At 36.1% G+C, this 22,789-nt stretch overlaps 1 protein-coding gene across 29 annotated transcripts in view; it reads left to right on the top strand.

The window, feature by feature from the left end:
* Positions 1-22,789, top strand: part of ADGRL3 (adhesion G protein-coupled receptor L3) — a 571,254-nt gene that overhangs the window by 436,839 nt on the left and 111,626 nt on the right. For all 29 annotated transcript variants that reach the window (XM_065878047.1, XM_065878033.1, XM_065878042.1 and 26 more), the window contains 4 exons: positions 3,392-3,575; positions 4,511-4,633; positions 9,788-9,996; positions 10,689-10,865. In XM_065878047.1, the coding sequence (XP_065734119.1) occupies positions 3,392-3,575; positions 4,511-4,633; positions 9,788-9,996; positions 10,689-10,865 (693 nt within the window). The remainder of the gene's footprint in view (positions 1-3,391; positions 3,576-4,510; positions 4,634-9,787; positions 9,997-10,688; positions 10,866-22,789) is intronic.

Below are 22,789 nucleotides of genomic sequence, written 5' to 3'. Positions count from 1 at the left end.
GGATAATGGAGTGAATTAACATTTAGCTTCTGGCAAAGATATTGTTGACTAAATTAACTTCTCAAAATTTAGATTATTTCAGTCTATACATGTCAAAACCATTAGGTGTTTTTTGTTTGTTTGTTTTTTCCATCTGGATCAAGGCATTGTGGTGAGAATATAATTTTTTTTAAGATATATTCAGAACCAATCTTATTTCCGTCCAACTTTAGAAGGTAAATTTTAGGTCAGAAAAAAATTATACCAGAAAATAGAAATTAATGAGAGCTGTTGGACATTAAAGTAATGCCACAGCACCTCACTTTAATCAAATTCATTGTATATTTCCTGTTCAGCTTTGGTTCTAAGTGTAGTCAAGCTCATTTCTTTGTAACCAAATACAATGAAAATTAACCTGTTTTTTAAAGAAATGTTGTTGAGCTAATGAAAGCAATGGAAATAAGTAGTTTGACCAAAAAAGAAAAAAGAATATGGAAAACTTAATTACCAGATGTCATTATTTATGGGTAAATATATACATGCAAGATATATAGGGAAAACGAAATATATTCTTTTACCATCGAAGAGTTGTGCCTATTTAATTGGCCTTCATTAAATTGGTAACAGGGACACATCAGCAACCTTTGGAAAGCTTACACAAATTGTATCAATTATAAAGCTATTAAGATTGACTTAATTGTGCTGTCTCACTAGCAGGAAACGGGTCAGTTAGTTCAAGCCTCTGGAACACACATTATGAACTATTTAATACACATGTTCCTCCTGTTCCTTAGTAGTAAAGTTGTGTGACAGGTCTGTTTATGAAGATTGCATTGTAGAAGAGGTATTCCTTCCAGATCTCACTTCAGTGTGAATATTTTGCAATTATCGGGTATGACTTGTGCTTTATTCAGTGAAGACCTCTTTTCTTCCCACACTGGACTTCGATATCAAATGGAAGTAAAGATTGCACCTAAACACTTATTATGAGCCAGGTAACCTTATGAAATGATTATATTATCATCTCCAATTCACAGGTGAATACAGAGAAGTGAAGTAACTTGCCCAACAGCACACAACTAGTAAAGTGGCAGCGTCCAGTTACAAACTCAGCAGGTGTAGTTCCAAATCCTACACTGATTTTAGCACTAGAGAATTCTCTCTCTCAATTCTTGTGTTGACATTTCCTTTCAGTTATACTTGGGCAATCATAACAGGTGCTGTTTTAAGAATAAATAAATATTAGATTTGTGTCTTAACCCACCCAGGTTTTAGGGCCATATTTTAAGTCTGTCGTTTCTGCGATGAACTTGGAAATCCTTCGGCCTTTAATAGAAAACTTCTCTAAAGACTATATTTTATTTGGGAAGATGCAGTTGTTGAAATGTATACAAATGTATAACTATGAAAAAATATTGCACCTTATACATTTTCAGTTGCAAAACTAAGATAATGGGGGTGTGTTTGATTTATTTGCTGTCAATTTAAAGACAGTATTTTAGCTAAAGCAGTCTGTTGTAAACAGTTTTCTATTTAGAACATTCCCAGAGTTGACCATAGTTGCTTCTTTTTCTTTTTTCTTTTCTTTCTTTCCTCCTTTTGCCTTTTTATAATTTAAAACATTAAAAGCAATAAAGAGCAGAACAGAAACATTGCATTATTCCCAAAAATTCTTCCCTGAGGTAAGGTTTAAATTAATCAATGTAAGATTATTTACTAACGTTAAAATGGCTGCTCCATAAAGCACAGGCATAATTTCTGTTTCATATGGGGTTTTCAGAGCGTTTCTAATGAATTCAGAGGATCATCTAATCCCAGAAAGAATATTTCCTTACACTCAAGAGGTCAGTGTCCTCTGTTTGGCGTCAGAAAATACCTAAACTTCTTTTTGTTTGATTTCTATCTGGCACCTCCTTTTTTTGGCATATCCTGTTGGCATCACCCCATAGAAAACTTCCTGAAAAGCAGATCAGATTGTTGTGATCCAGAAATGCTTTTGTCTGGCTTCTAGGTCATGCTTTAAACCCAGAACAAGTGACAGAGCTAAGCATACTATGTGAAAATAACCAGTCATTAAACTCGAGAGGTTTTTTTTTAAATGATGCAAAATACTCAAGTTGCAAGTAGAACTATTTTACATAAAAGTCCAGTGATGATGATTTTTGGCCAGAACTTGGAATAGCTGGGAAAAATATCAAGAAAAACAATTTTTATCAAAAGGCAAATTAGTTTTTGAAGCTGGTGTTAATTGTCAGCCAAGGTGTTTCATTATGAAGCTGAATTTTTAACAGTTGTTACTTAGTTACTATGAAAACACCAGCCAGAAGAAAACACTGCAGCTGTAATGGATATTTCTCCAGTCTTTCCCTGTCCCTCTGCCAACAGTGTCAATAATGTGAGTCCTGTTTCTAAACACCTATGTGCTGCCTGGAAATTGCCTGTGTTGGCTGTTTATTCAACTTCATTTCCAGATTAGATGCATATTTGATAATCAACAGGTTCAAGGATGATCACTTTCAAACTGCCGGTGTTGTATTTTTCTGTTTTGCAATTCTCTATGTTTGAGTGAAACCTTAAGAAGACCTTATTGGAAGAACTGTCTTTTCTTGTAACCTGGAGTATTGAGCTAACCACAGGAAATATATAAATTGTAACTAGAAAGATGATTCTTTTGGATGAAGCAAAGAGAAACGTGGTGCCTTATCTCTATGTGTGAGTGTACCTACTGCTGTTTTTTTTTTAAGGAAAAACACCTGAGGGCCATAGGTAGCAAGTTCCAACTGTTTATTCCCCTTCCTAGTAATAAACAGCACGAAGGTTTCTCTCCACATGTAACACATCCAAAGCCCCTGGGAGTATGTATGCTTTGATATTTTCCCTATCCTGACATTTTACTAGCTGACTAAGAAAAAAAATTGGTTTGCTCAAAGTCCTTCAACCTATAGGCGACAGATTCTTGTATTGTCCTGTCTATAGTCATCCTTTTGATTTCTGTTATGTTTAGCATCTAGTTTTATGGTGATGTATAGAGAAAATCTTTTTTTTGTGTGGCGATGTGATAAAAGTATTAGTTTAAATTACTTGCCAACAGTTCACCAACCAAATAATTTTAACTATGTAATTATAGTCTTATTGAAGCCTTTGCTATTGATTTTAAGAAGCAACCATGGATCTATTTGTTGTCCTTCAGAACAAAAGCAGCTTTTCCTGTTGCCTTGCAAAATCTCAGCTAGGGTCTTACAGAGCAAAATAATGAATGCTTCCACTGCAGCATGTCACAGGGGAGGCTGGGACAATACTGAACTCATGTGCATCACTGATCCTTACTTGCTGGGCAACATGTATGCCTGGATTTCTGACAGCCCTGTGGGTTCACTGGAGACCTCAGTCATTCTGTTCATCCTTTTCGTAGGCAATGGTCGAGACAGTTAACAACCTCCTCCAGCCACAAGCCTTGAATGCCTGGAGAGACCTGACTACAAGTGATCAACTACGTGCAGCCACCATGTTGCTTGACACTGTGGAGGAAAGTGCTTTTGTGCTGGCTGATAACCTTTTGAAGACTGACATCGTCAGGGAGAACACAGACAATATTCGTAAGTGGCCTTTGTTCTACAGAAGGGCCAGAGAGGGACAAGAAAAAGCTATCATCTTGTTCAGCAGAAGAGAGAAAAGAAAATGTATCATCGATAGCGGACCAGATATCATGAGTGATACTTTATTTCAGTGGAGATAAGTTATCCTTTTTCTATAATTAGGAGGGTATCACCTATCATTAGCTTAGAAGTATCCTCATAATCATGTATGTATCCTCCTAAGGACATTCCAATATTGAATATATTAGCCTGAGATCACTTACAATGAGGTCCGTGTATTTTTTTTTTCAGTTTTTATGTATGTGTGTATCTGTGTATGTACAGTAGTATTTAAAATTTTATCCTTATGGATCACTTCAGTTATAATAAGAATGTCTCTGAATTATAAACTGTAAAGAAGCCAGTCATTTACATGAAGGTGATAAAACAAGTTTTGATAATTGTGTTATTGGCTCATAAAGAGTATAAATCTATTTTTAATGTGTCTAAGGATGTAGCTGACAGTTTTATTTCAGAACATTTGATAAAGCTATTTCAAACTTATTACATTTAAAGATAAGTCAATATTGACATAATAGTACAGCTCTAGATTATAAAAGGATTTTCACTTAATTCATAAAATAAAGATAACATTTTGAAAGTAAACTTATAGTCAATGACAAATTGTAAGGATTTGAGCTTGAGTTTTAAAGTCTAGACTTTATAATTGATATCCTTGTATTCTTATCTACTTGATTTTAATAGCTTTTATTTGCTTTATTTTGAAAAAAATTAAAACACTAAAAAAACTTCTAAATAGAAGACTGAAGTACTATAAAGTATGGCAGACAGAACATTAATTCCAGTGTTTTGATTTCAGAAATATTTCAATAATTAGATTATCTTAAATTTGTCATGTTTCTCAACGACCACTGATATGTCTTTGCCATTAATAGAATTGGAGGTTGCAAGGCTGAGCACTGAAGGAAACTTAGAAGACCTAAAGTTTCCAGAAAACATGGGTCATGGAAGCACTATCCAGCTCTCTGCAAATACTCTAAAACAAAATGGCCGAAATGGTAGGTTAGAATTTATTTATTAAGCTTGATGGAATTGAACTTGTCATTAATTCATTGCATCTTGGCTTCAAATTTTAGATCTGCTATCTAAAAGCTCTCCTCTCCTCTCACTACACTGTTCTCTTTCTTCACCTCCTCTTCCTCCTCTTTCTTAGCTCCTGTACCAACAATATTGCAATGATATTTGCTCTACAAAATTCTCAATTAGATTTGGAAATTGTTGTTAATTTTCAGTTGTAGAAAACTATCAGAAACTTGAATGTAAGGGAAATTAATAAACAGCAAAATCCAGATGTTCTGACTTTTTTCCTTAAAAGGAATAACTCTCACCAAGTTGACAGATTTTGTTTCTAAAATTTCAAATGGAAATTTTACTTGTAATTTTAAAATTATATGTGTTTTTTCTTTATTAACTTCTTTTTGAGGGTGTTTCTATGCTTTTCCTTTGCAAAGCATATAAAAAATATAAATGTAAGGAGATGCTTTTGGGGAATGGAACTGGTAGATATCAATTGATTTAGTACTAGGTTTTATTCATTGAATATAATTAAAATTAAGTAAATAAATAATCCCACAGAGAAAGTATGTCTGAAGCCTCACTAATATTAATTTTTTTTAAATTTTCTTTATTTATATTTTGACTGCACTGGGACTTCATTTCCACATGCGGGCTTTTTCTAGTTGCAGTGAAGGGGGGATACTCTTCATTGCGGTGCACGGGCTTCTCATTGCAGTGGCTTCTCTTGTTGCGGAGCACAGGTTCTAGGTGTGCAGGCTTCAGTAGTCGTGGCTTGCGGGCTCAGTAGTTGTGGCTCACGGGCTTAGTTGTTCCACGGCATGTGGGAACTTCCCAGATGGCTCGAACCCTTGTCCCCTGCATTGGCAGGCAGATTCTTAACCACCGTGCCACTTTAGGGAAGTCCCTAAAACTTTTTAAACATATTTTTTGCTAAGGAAGTGAGATCCTTTAACCTGCTAGGTGATAGGAAGATGACTTCAGGTTGTAGCAACCAACTGAAAGCTGATTTTTCATATTACAAGGTAAATAGTTTTGAAAAAAGAAGAGACTGTTAAATAATATCAAGAAAAACAAATTATGTTTGTTACCAGCAGAACAAAATTCTGTATAAGTGTTGGAAATCTTATAAGACTGAATTTATAAATAGTACTATGTTGCTAAATTGACTGTGAATTTTGAGGCAGCAGTAAGATTTTCCTTTTTTTTTTACTCTTTTATTTATTTATTTAAAATTTTGAATTTTATTTATTTTTTTATACAGCAGGTCCTTATTAGTCATCAATTTTATACACATGAGTGTGCAATAAGATTTTCTATAACACGAAATCAGATTCCTGCATTAGCTTCCTGACTGGTTTCCCTTCTTTGACTCTTGCCCCACAACAGTATGTCCTGTTGACAAAGTGTTCTTCCTGAAACATGAGTCTGACCAGTTCACCTCCAGTTATGCTTAGAATGAAATCAAGTGACTTAACAGGCCTACCACATGCTCCCCAGCCCACTTCATTCCTGCCTCAGCTGCTCCACCTCACGTCTGTTTTGTTGGTTTTTTTTGCGGTACGTGGGCCTCTCACTGTTGTGGCCTCTCCCGCTGCGGAGCACAGGCTCCGGACGCGCAGGCTCAGCGGCCATGGCTCACGGGCCCAGCCGCTCCGCGGCATGTGGGATCTTCCCGGACCGGGACACGAACCCGTGTCCCCTGCATCGGCAGGCGGACTCTCAACCACTGCGCCACCAGGGAAGCCCTAAGATGTACTCTTATATCAACTTTCATAATAGACAACACAGTATTATTGGGTTGGCCAAAAAGTTCGTTCGAGTTTTTCCGTAAGATGTTATAGAAAACCCCAAACGAACTTTTTGACCAACCCAATATTAACTGTAGTCACCATGCCACACATTACATCCCCATGACTTGTTTATTTTATAAATGGAAGTTTTTACATTTTACCTTCTTCACCCATTTTGCCTACTCCCACTCCTCACCTCTAGCAACTAGCAGTCTGTTTTCTTTATTTTTTTGTTTGTTTGTAAGATTCCACACGTAAGTGAGATATTTATCTTTATCTGACTTATTTCACTTAGCATAATGCCCTCAAGGTCCATCCAGGTTATAGCAAATGGCAAAATTTCCCTTTTTTGGCTGAATAATATTCCATTCCCCATTTTATATTTCTATGTATAATTATATATATAACATTTTCTTTATCCATTCATCCATCAGTAGGCATTTAGGTTGTTTACATGTCTTGGCTATTATAAATAGTTCTGCAATGAAAATGAGGGTGCATAGGTTTTTTCAAGTCAGTGTTTCTGTTTGCTTCAGATAAATATGCGGTAGTAGAATTGCTGATCATATGGCAGTTCTATTTTTAATTTTTTGAGGACTCTCCATACTATTTTCCATAGTGGCTATATCAATTATATTTTTATCTACAGTGCACAGGGTTCCCTAATTCAGTCTTGATTCTATTCCTCAAACACACCAAGAGTGTTCCTTCATCAGATGTTTGCATTTTCTTGCTTCTGGAATGCATATTTTATATTTCTTTTTATAGAAACTTCTCTGTCATTCACTGCTCATTATAAATCTTAACCCTTCAGGAAAGCTTTTCCTATCTCCTCGAAGGTGGACTACTCTTTCCCAATCACTATTTTCCCATTAGCCATTTTCTGCCAGCGCTTCTTCATAGCATTTTTACTTACCATTATATGAAACTATATTATTATTTATTATTATTATTTTTAAGTTGCCTGCTTATTGTCTGACTCTTTCTCTAGGAGATGATCTCCATGAGAGTAAGAGCAAGACAGCTCCCTTCCTCCTCAAAAAAATGGAGGAAAAAAAATTTATTGTCTTTATTCCCACTTGACTCTAAGATTCAGGGATAAGGACTGGGGCTTCCTCGTCTTAGTTACCACAGTGGTCAGTGCAGTTCCTGTCTCTTGGGGATCCACCAAAATGAATTTATACTGGAAGTAAAACATAGGGCTTGACTTATTTTAAGAAAGGAAATGACACAAAATTTTAAAAACATCCTAAAAGAAGGTTAACTTTACAGAGGATTACTTGTAAAAGATCGCCATAAGGGAAAAAAAAATAAGGTAGAAGGAGGTATGGAGATAGTGATCTTAAAAGAGCATGATAATTGAAGTTTAAGACAAAGATTTTTTAAAATTTTATTTTATTGAAGTATAGTTGATTTACAATACTGTGTTAATTTCTGCTGTACAGCAAAGTGATTCAGTTATGCATAATATACATTCTTTTTATATTCTTTTCCATTATGGTTTATCACAGGATATTGAATATAGTTCCCTGGGCTCTACAGTAGGACCTTGTTTACCCATTCTATATATAATAGTTTGCATCTGCTAATCCCAAACTCCCAATCCATCCCTCCCTCACACCATCTCCCCCTTGGCAACCACAGGTAAAGATTTTGAATCTTTGTTTTGTTTTGGTTGTAATTTGCATAAAATAAAATGCACATATCTTGTGTTTAGCTTGATGAATGTGATAGTTGTACATTCTTCTGTGACACCACATAAACTAAGATGAAAATCTCATGTATTACCCAGAAAATGTCCTGATACCTCTTTTCACTCTTCTCACCCCATCTCCCCACCTGATGAACTACTTTCTTCTCATTACTATTTCTAAAGACAAATTTTACCTGTTCTTAGACTTCATGTAACTGGAATCATACAGTATGTACTCTTTCTGTCTGTATTCTTTATCTCAGTATAATATTTTTGTGATTCAGTCATGATGCTCCATCTATCATTAGTTTGTTCTTTATTGATGCATAGTAACTCTATTATTTTAATAAGGCATAATTTATTTACTCTCCTATTGATAGATTTTTGAGTTGTTTCTAGTTTGGAGCTGTTTTGGATAAGGATGTTATAAACATTCTTATACAACATTTTTTCTTTGTGGATATATATTTTCATGTATCTAGGAAGGGTAGATATATGTTTAACTTTGTAAGAAATTGCCAAACATTTTTCCAAGTAGTTGAACCATATTACACTCTCACTAGTAGTATGCAGAATTTCATTTGTTCCACATTTTTACTAACATTAGTGTGGCTAGTATTTTATAGTGTGGATTTCAGAGATCCTAGTGGGTATGAAATGGTATCCCAATATGATTTTAATTTCCCTAATTACTAATGATGTTAATTTTTATGTGTCTATTAGCTTTTTTAAAAATTTATTTATTTATATCCTTATTTTTGGCTGTGTGGGGTCTTTGTTGCTGCACATGGGCTTTCTCTAGTTGTGGCTAGCAGGGACTACTCTTCATTGCAGCATGCGGGCTTCTCATTGCAGTGGCTTCTCTTGTTGCAGAGCATGGGCTCTAGGCGTGCAGGCTTCAGTAGTTGTGGCACACGGGCTCAGTAGTTGTGGTGCACAGGCTTAGTTGCTCCACAGCATGTGGGATCTTCCCAGACCAGGGCTCGAACCCATGTCCCCTGCATTGGCAGGCAGATTCTTAACCAATGTGCCACCAGGGAAGTCCCATTTAGCTTTTTATATATCTATTTTTAAAGTATGTTTTTATGTCTTTTTCCATTTTAGTATGTTATTTATAATTTTACTGTTGAGTAGCAGAAATGCTTTATATATTTGAGTCATATGTGTATATATATTTCCTAGTTTGTGGCTTGCCTATTCATTTTCTTAATGCTGTATTTTGATAGGCACAAAGTTTCAATTTTGATAAAGTTTAGTTTACCATTTTTTATTTTATGGTTAGTGTTTTTTGAGTCCTATCCAAGGCATCTTTGCCTTCCCAAGATCACAAAGGTATCCTATATTTTGTTCCAGAGGCTCTCTGGTTCTGATTTCTATATTTAGGACTGTGATCCATCTTGAATTAAGTTCTGAGTATGGAATAAGTTAGGGATTGAGGTTCATATTTTTTTTTAAATACTGATACGTAGTTGTTTCAGTATCATTTGACTTTCCTCATTAATGACTTGGCACTTTGGTTGAAATGAATATTTGAATTTTGTTGTGAATATATATATTATACAGATTTGATTACAATCTAATTAGAACTCTCTAATTTAAGTGGGATGTACAAGCTAATCAGTTTCTTCCCAATTTATATGTACTTATTTTAGGAGAGATCAGAGTGGCCTTTGTCCTGTATAACAACTTGGGTCCTTATTTGTCCACGGAGAATGCCAGCATGAAGTTGGGAACAGAGGCTATGTCCACCAATCATTCTGTTATCGTCAATTCCCCAGTTATTACAGCAGCAATAAACAAAGAATTCAGTAATAAGGTTTATTTGGCTGATCCTGTGGTGTTCACTGTTAAACACATCAAGGTAAAAAAAATGGCATGTGAAGTTTTTTGTTCACATTATCTATATTTGTTATAACAAGAGCATGAAGTGTCTTAATTTCCTTTTTCTTTTTCCCTATTTTTTGACATAGAGCAATTCATTGTCTATAAACTGATTAGTGATTTTTTTTCCAAAATGAGGGAGGAGAATAATTCTTGTATATGTATATATTTAAGGTAACAACATTCATAGATGGATTTATAAATGCTTCTCTATAATTAAAAAGAGCTAGCAGTATGTTCAGTGGAACTCAGCATAGCTCAACTGATGTTACAAGTAGTTATGTCTTTGTGTGTAGATATATTTTTATGTATATGCAAGGATTGTATTGTAAATTGGACAATGATTTTTTAAAACCATGCTATCCGAAGTTCATTGTATAGAGCAATTCTTTGCTTTGCAGTGTAAATTAATTGATGTGATTCTGAGACAATGATACTAGTATTCCTTTAATATTACTTTTGAAAAATGAATTCACCTCTAATCAGGGGGAATAAATAACATATATTCAATTTTGCTTAGAATTGATAAGCCCCACTTAATATGAAAACTCTGGTAGACCTCTCCACAAAAATTGAAACATAGTGTGAAGTTGTGTTAGATGTAAAAAATGCCTACCTAACTTACATGATCAAAAAGTAGTTATTGGCTTTGTTGATGTTTTTTTCCTGTAGCAGTCTGAGGAAAACTTCAATCCTAACTGTTCATTTTGGAGCTATTCCAAGCGCACAATGACAGGTTATTGGTCAACCCAAGGCTGTCGGCTCCTGACAACAAATAAGACACATACTACATGCTCTTGTAACCACCTAACCAATTTTGCAGTACTGATGGCACATGTGGAAGTTAAGGTAAGATACATACCATAAAATAAAAATGGCTTAGCATACAGTTAAGACATTAACTGTAAAAAGTCCTAACTCCATGTCCAACTTGAGTGTGTTTCTACCTTCACAGTAATTCTATTCAAGAACTCTCTGTTGTTCAACCCATATCCTATTGATGAGTCAAAGAACCCTTTTTTTTTCTATTATCAATATAGTTCATAAAATTGAAATTTGCTTATAAAATAAAATTTTGCTAAGAAAACTTCCCGTGTTCTTCCCTGCTTTTATTTTGTGTGAGTAAATATCAAACCATATCTTCATGAACAGGGCAAGGTAGGACCCCAGCACCAAAGGCCAGTGTGATAGGGTTAGAAAGCTGGGATCTGGTAGGCTGAAGACTAAGGAACCGTGCGTGGGATTAAATACTCTCAAAATGAGTCTTGGGGAAATAGCTGTTAAACACAGTACACAAAGCATTTGTAATACATAGAGCCTGGCAAATTCTAACATAATGTAATCGTTCTGTCCATTCAAGAAGACACTATTCTAAGGAAAAATCTAGGTGATAGGTTGTTTCCAAAATCAGAAACGTGGCTAACTTGGCTGCATCAGTCTCTTGCCAGGTGACTGGTTGTCTTGGAAGGCAGGAAGAGGATTTAGATTTCGGATATACTTAGGACATAAAAATACAAAGGGATTAGCAGCTTGGTTATAGAAATTGATAGATGGGTTACTAACAAGAAATTATATACTTGTGAATTCTCATCTTCCTGATGTCAATAAAAATAGAGAAAGTATCACTGTCCAATACATTTTAAAACATGAAAACCATGGCAAAGGTTTTATCCACCTGATACCATTTATCCAATAATTTCATCCAAAATTGTCTTTGACTCTGTTGAACTTAGAGATGATGCAGGTATCTTAGAGGGAGACCAAATCCAAGCCCACTCAGGACCTTAAGAATAAATTACCTTAGCTGTGTCAACACAGTCAAGTTTGATCTTTAAAGGACTACAAACCATAATTTGTCAGAGCTTCACGCATTGATCAAGCTTAGTAAGATTGGCTACACTAACAAATGTTAAGTTTAAACCTGGAATGTATTCGTATGGCTCTAGGATTTCTATCTTTTCAGTTTAGGGAATAAATTCAAACAGAAAAATGGATCATATTTCAAGCAACCACAAAAAATAATTTTTTGCTCAGTTCATTGCATAACAATCTCTACCCAGTCCACGCAAGAATCTTGACTGTGACCATTACTGTGTATCAACGAGAGATAAAAATAGATGGAAATCAATATTTTCCTTTGACAGTCAGTCATATAGTAAGCATGCCCTGGGTTTCTTGTATCACAATCTCTTGCAATTGCCTGGGTCATTCCCATCTTGATCACACAACCTGATTTTGGCACTTGAAAAACGAAAAACAAGCAGAATGATCATCCGTGGAAGTCCAAAAGGAAACAAACCAACCAAATTTACATTAGACTAATGTCTAAAAATGTATGCTAATTTATTCAGGCACAGTGAGATATGCAACAGCCAGTTAGAACAGATATTTGTGCTTGCTAGTTATCACTTCCTAACTCCACAGGAAAATCCATAAAGGAAACAAAATTATATTCGAGAATTTTGCTTGATGAGAGCAAGAAGAGTTACCTGAGTAGTCTTGTTGCTATTGCTATTAAGCTGTGGTGCCCTAATGCATGGGTCTTCACTCCAGGGTTCTACCTGTGTACTGAGTTGCCTTTTCTGTCATCTGTGTTACCTCTGCTATTCATTCAGTACTTCCTTCATTTTTTTTTCTAACAATTTTCAAACACCTGAGTAAAGGTATTGACATGTTGCCTGCTACACTGTAGGCTGTCAATAAATGTAACTTCCTCCTGATTTGCCAGAGATATCACTAGATTCCAGCATTCTGGTGAAGCTTCTGGCCCTCATGGAACTTGCATTTCTAAGGGGAAAGAAAGGGCAGAGAAGTGAAGCTGCAGTCATAAATGCGATGTCTTTTTTTTTTTTTTTTTTTGTGGTATGCGGGCCTCTCCCGTTGCGGAGCACAGGCTCTGGACACGCCGGCCCAGCGGCCATGGCTCACGGGCCCAGCCGCCTTGCAGCATGTGGGATCTTCCCGGACCGGGGCACAAACCCGCGTCCCCTGCATCGGCAGGCGGACTCTCAACCACTGCGCCACCAGGGAAGCCCAATGTGATAAGTCTTATAATTGAGGCCCACACTGTGATTTAGGGACACAGTGGGGGATCGTCTATCTAAGGCAGGACTGGTCAGAGAGGGCTTATCAAAAAAGTGACTTTCTGGGAAGGATGAGTAGGATGAATTTAGTAAGGTAACCTGTGGAGAATTTGTATCAAGCGCATTCTTGGAAGATTTTCTTCACTTTGCTTTGGGTACACCATCCTCTCTTGCTTCTTTCCTTCCTCAGCAGCTTCCCCAGCAGCAGCTTCCCTCCTTTTTAGCTTCCTTTACTCGTTCCTCATCTCCACAGCCTCTTGTTGCTCTGGACTGGAGCGTAATCCTAGATGTAGTCTAGGCACTATCCATTCTTTCTCTGTAGTTGATCTCATATGTCCATATGGCTGTAAACATCATCTCATGATTCCCAGACTTCTATCTCCATTTCTTAACTCCAGACTCCTAGATTCAACAGTTAACTTGATATATCCACCTAGATTTCTAATAAGGGTCACAATCCTAGAACTACACTTTTGGTGTTTTCCCATCTGTCCTTTCCTTCTTAGTAAATGGTTACTCTGTTCTTCCAGGTGCTCCAGCCCTAAACCATACACCATCTTTGATTTGTTTCTTTTCACTCACACTGCACACCCAATCTCATGAGCATATCCTGCCAGATTTAGTATCTTCATTGCTACCACCTGGATTCCAGCCCTTATCCTCTCTCCTCTGCTGTTTTGTTTTTTTTTTTTGCGGTACGCGGGCCTCTCGCTGTTGTGGCCTCTCCCGTTGCGGAGCACAGGCTCCGGACGCGCAGGCTCAGCGGCCATGGCTCTCAGGCCCAGCCGCTCGGCTGCATGTGGGATCTTCCTGGACCGGGGCATGAACCCGTGTCCCCTGCATCAGCAGGCGGACTCTCAACCACTGTGCCACCAGGGAAGCCCTCCTCTGCTGTTTTGTTACAGCCCTTTAATTGGTCTCCTTGCTTTATTTCTTGTCCTTCTTAAATTTATTCTCAGCGTAATTGCCAGAGGGATACTCTTAGAATGTGAGTCTCTCTTCTGATTTATTCTCAAAAAGCCATACTGTAATCCCTTTAAAATGCAGATCAAGTACTTCACACCTTTGATCCAACCTGAGTAACTTCTTATCTCAATAAAAGCAAAGTCCCAAATCCTGACCCCTTTAGCAACTCTTGACCTACTCTCCTACTACTCTTCCCCTTGCTCACTTGGCTTCCTTGCCTTTCCACAAATGCATCAGGCTTGCTCAGGTTAGACTTAAAGTTTCCATTCTCCTACCCTTCACCCCCCCAGATAGCCACAAGGTTAACTTTCTCATCTCCTTCAAGTCTTTGTTCCAGTGTAACCTTCTCAAAGAGGCTTTCCCTGTCCACCCTTTTAAAATTTCAGATTATCCCACTCCCACAATATACTGTGGGAAATAAGGCAAAACATGTCCCTGGCCTCAGTCAATTTATACTTTATCAATGGAGAGAAGTATTCAGGCTGGTTTTTGAATGGGGTGCTCAGAGAGGTTTCATAGCTCTGAGGTCAATCTGAGGTCAATTTCATAGGTCAATTTGAGCAGATAAAAGAAGGAAAGGGATGCCCCAAGGTGGCAGTGTTGCCAAAACCTGACCTCAGTGCACAGGCACCAAGTTGAACTTCGGAGACTAAGTTTTGGGTGAAGTAGAAAGGAATAGCTTTATTCTTTTGCCAGGGATAGGGGCCCACAGTGGACTAATGCCCTCAAAAGTGTGTGTCCCCACCTGGGGGTGGGGTTGTAAGGAGTCTTATAGTAATGGTTCAAGGGGCAGTGTTGCTGATAAGGATCAGTGTGCATGTAGGGCCTGCATTCCTTCAATCCAGAAATCATTTGGCATCCCGTGGTCTTGTGATAGGCTTCTGTGGTTCTGCAGGTTATTGAACTATGACCTTCTCTCTGCAATGAAGAATGCTTCATCAAGTAGTTAACATCCTCCATTGGGGGGGGGGGGGGGTTGGTTCTACAGAAGAGCTCAAAGATATTGTTATATGTATCTCTTGAGGAGGAACCAGGATCCTGCCCCAAGGCATCACTATTGTTTCTTGACTGCCTCTCCCTTGTCTCTGCATCCCCCTCCCTTCCCTGATTAGCAACTGTTTGAACCTGCCCTTTGGAACTCGGGAATGTCATGAAGGTTGAATGAAGCCTATTTCCTACAGACAAGAAATGGGGGGCACAGAAAGAATTTTGTGCCTAGGAGCCCTACAGGGTCCTGCTCAGTTTCAGGAACACAGCTGACTAACTACTTTCGAGTTTTCTCTACTGCTCTTGTCTAAGGAAACATTTGGTTGTCTTCTCTTTTAGATACAAAAGTAATAATTATGGAAAGTTATATAATTTTATATCAAACTGTGGTAGTATGCATGGCATTTTAAAAACTTTTCCATTATTGGAATCACCTGCAGGTTTATTTGTCTGTTGTTCAGTAGAGTGTTGAATATATTAAATTCAAATGTCTGTCTCTTCTCATACCAGTGATTCTTTTTGTGAACAGTCTTTGTGGGAGGGGTATTTTAGTTTGCAGGATCATAAGTTTCAAACTAATTGACTAATTAACATTTCTACTATGGTTTTGTAGAGCACAGTAAAAAATGCTTTAGAAAATGATCTGACAATTTATATCACCTATAGCTTTTTCCTCTACCCAAATTATAATTCTTTGGGAATAATAAAAAAAAAGTCTCCCTACTCATTTCTGTCAGTTCAACTTGACATTGATTTTTATTATCTTTAAAAGGCTTCACTTTCCTTAGTTAGATGCTTGCATCTCTCTCTTTCTCCCTCTCTTTTCTTTTGAGCTTAGTATATCCTATTGCCCCTACCCCAACTTTTCCCCAGTCCAAGTATAGGCATTATTTTGCTATTTAAAATCATTGTGTTTCTTTTTAAATTTAGCATTGATTTAAAACAATGATAATTTGGAAATTTTTAACTTCATACCATGGATTGATTCTGTGTGTCAAATATTTTATAACTACACTTTTTCTAGGTTAGAAGAAAATACACTGTAAGGTTCTGCAGTTGAATATGAAGAAAAGTACTTGCTTTTCAAAAAGAGTATTTTTACTTTTTTAAAGTTCAAAAGAAAAGTTAATTTAAGAGTTTAAAAAATGATTTTATTAGTGAAAAATAAAATGTTTAATGTATAATGCTAAAGGTTGTACACTTCCATTCCCAAATTTTTATGTTCATTTTGTATTTTGCCATCTATAGTGCAGTGGGATTGAGGTGAAGGTAGAGATTAAAAATCATAAATATTACATAGTACGTTAAACAATGTATTTATTTAGAGGGAAAAAAAACTAGATAACTCACAAGTTGAATACCCTCCAAATATGTAAAATTCCATGAAAACAAAATGGTTTCAAAAATGATCAAAAATGTAAGATTTTATTATATTATCTTAAATATTAACTCTATCAAAAAAATTGACAACCTCTTAGAACCAAGAACTATTCTTGGACCTTCTCATCAAACAGTTTTATAATGATATGTTTTCTTCCTAGATTTATTAAAATCTGAAATTATTTATTTGCTGTTTTATTTTCTGCCTCCTCCACTGGACTCAACCTCAGTGTTAGGAGCAGAGACCTGAAAGAACTGAGAATCAGTCTTGCAGGTCATCTGGGGAAAGACTCTTCCAGGCAGATGAAACAAGAACAAGAACCTGAAGCAGGGGTGATTCTGATGAACTGCAAGAACAGTGTAGCTGGAGTGGAAAGAAAAATTGTTTTATTACTTATTTTCTCCACTCTTTTTATAGAACTTTTATAGAAAAGTTGAAAGAGTGTTACAATAAACACTCATATACCCCTTTTTCTGAATTCATATTTAAATTTTGACACATTTGACTGTCACTCTTCTGTGTATGTACATGCATATATATTTTGCTGTATTATTTGACTCTTTGGAAGTAAATTGCTGGTTTTATAATATTTAATTCCTAAATCTTCCAGCAAATAGGTTTCAAGAACATGCTCTACCATTAAAACACAGAAGAAATTTAACTTTGACTAAATATTATCATCTACTGTATAATTCATACACAGATTTTCTAATTATCCTGATAATGTCCTTTACAGCCATTGTATTTCCACTTAGGGCCTGATCAAAGATCACAGTACCTTTAGTTGTGACATTTCTTTGCTCTTCTTTAGAAGTATCCCTGCCTGTTTTTGTCTTTCATGAAAATGAGACTTTACAGAGTCCAGAGTCCAGGCCATTTGTCCTGTAGAATGTTTCACAATCTCAATCTTTCTGATTGTTTTCTCATAATTAGATCCAGGTTAAACATTTTTGGCAAAAACACCCTGTAGGAGATGCAGTATCCTTCCCATTGTATCAGGAAGCCCCTTATTGGAGTTACTAAGTTTGATCATTTTGTTAAAGTTACATTGTACAGGAACATTGAAGTTTTTGTAATTAAGAGGAACACGTGGAAACGTATCTGGAAAGTTTGTTTTATTAATCTCAGTTTTTTTCATTGTAATCTGTTAAGTCTACCCTTTACTTGTTCCTCAAATAGTTAAATACTGTCTTTGTGACAGGCAAAGTTTATGATCTAATTAGTAATACAGATAAGTAATCAACATAATCTGTATCTTATAAGAAATGTCTTATTGTTGTGGTAGAGAATGCTGTAGAAACACATGAGGAAAAGCCTTAACTTGACCTTGAGAGGTCAGAGAAGATGCTCTAGATGAAATGACATAACTTTAAGCAAAATGAGAGCAACAGGCTTGAAGTAACATGAAGTAAGGCTGCATTTTTGTGGTTTTGAAATGTATATTTTCAGTAAAATTTATATTCAAGAGTGTATTAATTACACTCTTCTTCTGATTGTTTTTATTTCTGAGTTGTAGTAGAATTTTTAAGCAGAAAGAGACCTGCAATCTTCTCATATGCACACTAGATCCTTACCCTTACAATTTTCAGGTTCTTTATCATCTTCAGTAAATAAGCATGGCTGAAAATAGCAGCTGGAGATGCATCTGCAATTCTAGTGAGAAATATAAGTAATAAAGTTTATGGAGATGGCAAAAAGTAGAGATCTGGTGAGGACTTAACTCTCAGAAAGGCCCAGCATGTTCAATGATAGAGGAATTAACATCATTTCTTTAGTGTCTACATACATTATCTCATTTGATCCACAGAACCAGAATAGGAATTGTCATCATAATTTATTTTCCCATTTTATAATTTGCAGGGAAGTTGGAATAAGAACAGTTAGGAGGCTTAGTGTCCTGATTCCAGTTCTTTAGGTAATTGCCTGTATCTTTAGCAAATCATTTGGACTCACTGTTCCCATTATTAATCAGTTAACGGAGAGTAATAAAATTATTTCTAACATTATCTCAGGATTATTTTGGGGGATTGAATAACAAAATCTATTAAAATCATGTTGAGAATTATAAAGTTTTCTGAAAATATAATTTTTATTTATTTATTTATTTTGCTTGGGCCTCTCACTGCTGTGGCCTCTCCCGTTGTGGAGCACAGGCTCCGGACGCGCAGGCTCAGCGGCCATGGCTCACGGGCCCAGCCACTCGGCGGCATGTGGGATCTTCGTGGACCGGGCACGAACCCGCGTCCCCTGCATCGGCAGGTGGACTCTCAACCACTGCGCCACCAGGGAAGCCCGAAAATATAATTTTTTAATTCACTATATGCTTAACTGTCCTCAAAACCTTTGAGCTCTTGATCCTGGGAGTAGTTAACTATCAAGACCCAAATAGTTAATTGAGTTTCTAATAACTGATAATCATCTACCTGTACCTGAAAGAAAGACATTTAGGCCAGTGCTTTGCATCACTGTTCACAGTGACAGCTTCTTTTTATCACAATGCAATTGTCAAATTTGTTTAGTATATTGGCTCTACTCACCCAATTTACCCATGCTTGAGAAAGTATAATCAACCTGCCAAGCAAAAGAAGCAAGCATGAAAACTTTCTCCATCCTAATATTCTAACACTATCCTTAATTGCTTATACTGTTCTTGGTAAGAATTGGTTGATATGTTTACTAACTGTAGTCTATTTGCTCTGGGTTGCAAAATTTTACCCTTTTTTTTTTTAACATTCAGACTCTTCTGTGATTGTTTTTCTTTTTTCCTGGCCTATTTCATTCTACTGTGTCTAGTAAATAAAGTAATAAAGCTGGAGAACTATTGAACTCTAGAGGAATTAGGCTAGATTTTCCAGAATAGTTTTATAGCTTTCTAAGATAGGCAGTAAGATCAACTTGTGTGTAAGATTTTAAAAGCATGTGAACAAAAATACGGCTGAACTAAATCATTTTTCTTACCTTGTTATAGACCATTCAGGGGACTGCCAGTTTCCTTTGTGTATCCCCACAGCATAAGCATTATGGTTTAAAGATCTTCTATGGTTGGTTACTTGCTGATTTAAAAAGCCAATCATGGAACTTTTAAGTTGTTAATTTTGTAAAATTTAATGTTAGCTCAAGCTGTTGACTCGAGGCCTGTGGGATACTTCTCCCCAGGGTTATTATTTGGAAGACCCCTACTCTGTTTAAAATGCAATAAACTTATTCATGAGAATGGAAAAAAGAAAGCCTAATAACCATCATCCCCTTTTTCTTTTTCCTGAATTTGGTATAGCTAAGAAAACCAAATGAATATGAATAATGAAGTAAAAATGAGATATACATGTGTGTGTATGTGTGTATATATTTATATTTCCATTCTGTTTTATTCAGTACCTGACACACTCTAGGCATCCAATGTTAGGATGAATCTATCAAATTTTATTAGATGTTTTTGGCTTGGTGTAGTTTCTATTTATTTGGTTTTTATAATGTAGTTATGCAAAATTACTTTCTCTGTTAAACCTAATTCTATTTGTCTCTATTTTAAAACTTTTCTTTCTCATTGTGGTAAATTTATCTTTCCTTACATGCCAAAGGAAATGGCTCTATGAGAAAAATGATATTTAAATACTAATAGTAGGGGCTTCCCTGGTGGCGCAGTGGTTGAGAGTCCGCCTGCCGATGCAGGGGACGGGGGTTTGTGCCCTGGTCCGCGAAGATCCCACATGCTGCGGAGTGGCTGGGCCCGTGAGCCATGGCCGCTGAGCCTGCGCGTCCAGGGCCTGTGCTCCACAACGGAAGAGGCCACAACAGTGAGAGGCCGCGTACCGAAAAAAAAAAAAAAGAAAAAATTACAAGTAAATAAAAATAGTAAACATATCTGAGTAATTCAAGTCTGGCATTTCTATGGTTTCCCTTCATTTATACTTCAGCTCCTCTATCCCATTCCATTTCACCTAACCCTTTAAGAAGTACTATCAAAAATTGTGTGTGTGTGTGTGTGTGTGTGTGTGTGTGTATGTGTTTTAATGAAAACAATCTTAAACGAAGTTACCCATTTTGTCTGAGAATCAGAAAATTAGCTGAATGATCCCCAGCAAACTTTGTTTTAACAAAACCACTGGATTTAATCATTGTATTTAAAGTATAATCAAGAAATTTTCACCCGTGAACCCTACCTCTGTTTAGTTCTAAGGGGCTTAGTACAATTGAGTCTTCAAAAGAAATATAGGAAAGGATCTGTGGTCCTCCCCACTGTTAGCAGTATTGTTAAGAGCATGGAGTATTTGGCCATCAGTTAGGGTGATCAACCTTTTAGAGAGCCAACCAGGAAACAGCACTACCAGATCAAAAAATATACTTAATATGCAATAAGTAATTATGCACCTATGTGTTATTACTACTTAAAAGTGACAATTAGAAGTATTTAATGCTCATTAATAGTAGCGCTAATAGTGTGAATACCTATAACAATATTTTTTAAATGCTTCTTTCCATCCTCTGATACAGCAAAAGTCTCTATTGAATATTTAAAATTTCAGGCTATATTATCACACATTTTATAAATGTGAGAATTAAATAAGTTAGTACAACAAAGTAATTAAACAGATATGACCTATATTTAATAAAAATAACTATGATACGTTTTTTCTATGTGTATTTTTCATTTTTTTTAAATAAAGTTAAAACTGAATATAGTCAAAAGTAAAATTCACTTTGACCTGAAGTTCTGATTTTATCAAGCCCATATTACATTGATTCCTGGTGTCAATCCAATAGAAGACATCAAAATAAATATCTTCTCAACAAAAGTGTTCAGCATAGAGTACTTAGGATTTTAATTAATAGCTTTACTTTGTAGCGTTTTAGACTTGTAGCAATTAGTTCCCAGATCTCCAGAAATGCCCATCCACTTTGTATGTACAGGCTTGTTTTGGTAAACCAGCTGTTTGTCAATTTGTTCTTTTGCATCTGTGAACTCACTGTCCATGTCCAAAATGTTCATGATTTATAAACATTTCCAAGCACATTGGATGTCAGCATAAGCTTAAACACTATCAGGGATAATGGTTTTAGAGCACTGAAATAGTTGTACCCAAGCAAGTTAAAGTTTTAATAAAGAAATGATAAAGTCCTGTTAACATGACTGTCCTTTTCTGATGACATTTTTTTTTGGAAACAGTCTTAAATCCCCAAAATAAATCATGTTTTTCACTGTAATGATTTTTTTCTTCTAACCTATGCAGAAGTCCATGCAACTCGGGTAGAATAAGTTCATCTTTTTCCAGGTTCCCTATAGCCTCTTCAGAGCTCATCAAACAGTTTTAGAGAAACATATAAATGTGTCTTATTGTAATCTTTTTCTCCATTCTCATCTGTCATATATTTCAAAGTTAGAGAAAGACATTTTTCTTGTCCCACACTTTGGAAATATGATTTTACAGGTCAGTATTTTAACATCTTGTCTATGGCCAGCCCCTGTAATAGCCATCTTGAAGGCACATGTCTCAGGAGACTATCTCCTTCCATTTCTAGAAAGTTAAAAGGCTCATTAAGTACTTCTACACATTTTGAAGAAACTGAAAAGTGACCAAATAATTTCATTATGAAACCTCACTATTGCAGGTAAGCACATCACATTCCTTTCTAGCAGCCTTGTCTACAAGGTGTACAGCACATTTAGTGGGTAAGAACTGTTCATTTGCTTTTGTAAGAAGTTTATAGGCTGAATGGCATTTTCCAAAATTTACATTTGCACTGTCCATCAAATATGCAGATAGATGAGCAAAGTCTAGTTTATATATGGGCAAGGTTATCAACAGTCTTTTGTTTCGTGTCTTCTGAAGTTTAATCAAAACCTTTATGGAAATCAAGAAGACAATTTGAAATTCCATTTTTCAAATCAAAATGTATAAGAGCTGGGGGAAACATTATTTTGTTGCTATGATTCAACACTTCATTTTATATACTTTAGAAAGCATGATCTGACAGAATCAGCTCTACACTGTAAGGAAGCAAAACATTGGTTATCAAAATTTCTCCTTTTGTTTACCCACAGGACATTTCAGTTGCAACCTCTGAATCAGGAAAAGTAACTTTACTCAGGTGCAAAGACAAATAAAGGGAAGAAAGCAATAATACATGTTTATTCTTTTGGAATACTCAGGCTTACTCCACTACCATTAATTTCAACTGAACATTGGTACCTTTTGAGGAGAGGTTTAAAAAAAACATAAAACAAAAAACCCCACTTTTTATCCTACAAAAACTTGCCTGTCTTATCCTAGATTTGTGAGATTCAGCCTCCGTACGCACATTCACAGTCTTCTCATGCCTGGCCCCAAATTCATTTCCACATTTTGTGTAGTATGCTT

The sequence above is a fragment of the Phocoena phocoena genome, chromosome 5, assembly GCF_963924675.1.
Source record: "Phocoena phocoena chromosome 5, mPhoPho1.1, whole genome shotgun sequence".
Taxonomy (NCBI): Eukaryota; Metazoa; Chordata; class Mammalia; order Artiodactyla; family Phocoenidae; genus Phocoena; species Phocoena phocoena.
Note: the sequence above shows the minus strand (reverse complement) of the source record. Positions and strands in the feature narration are given on the sequence as shown.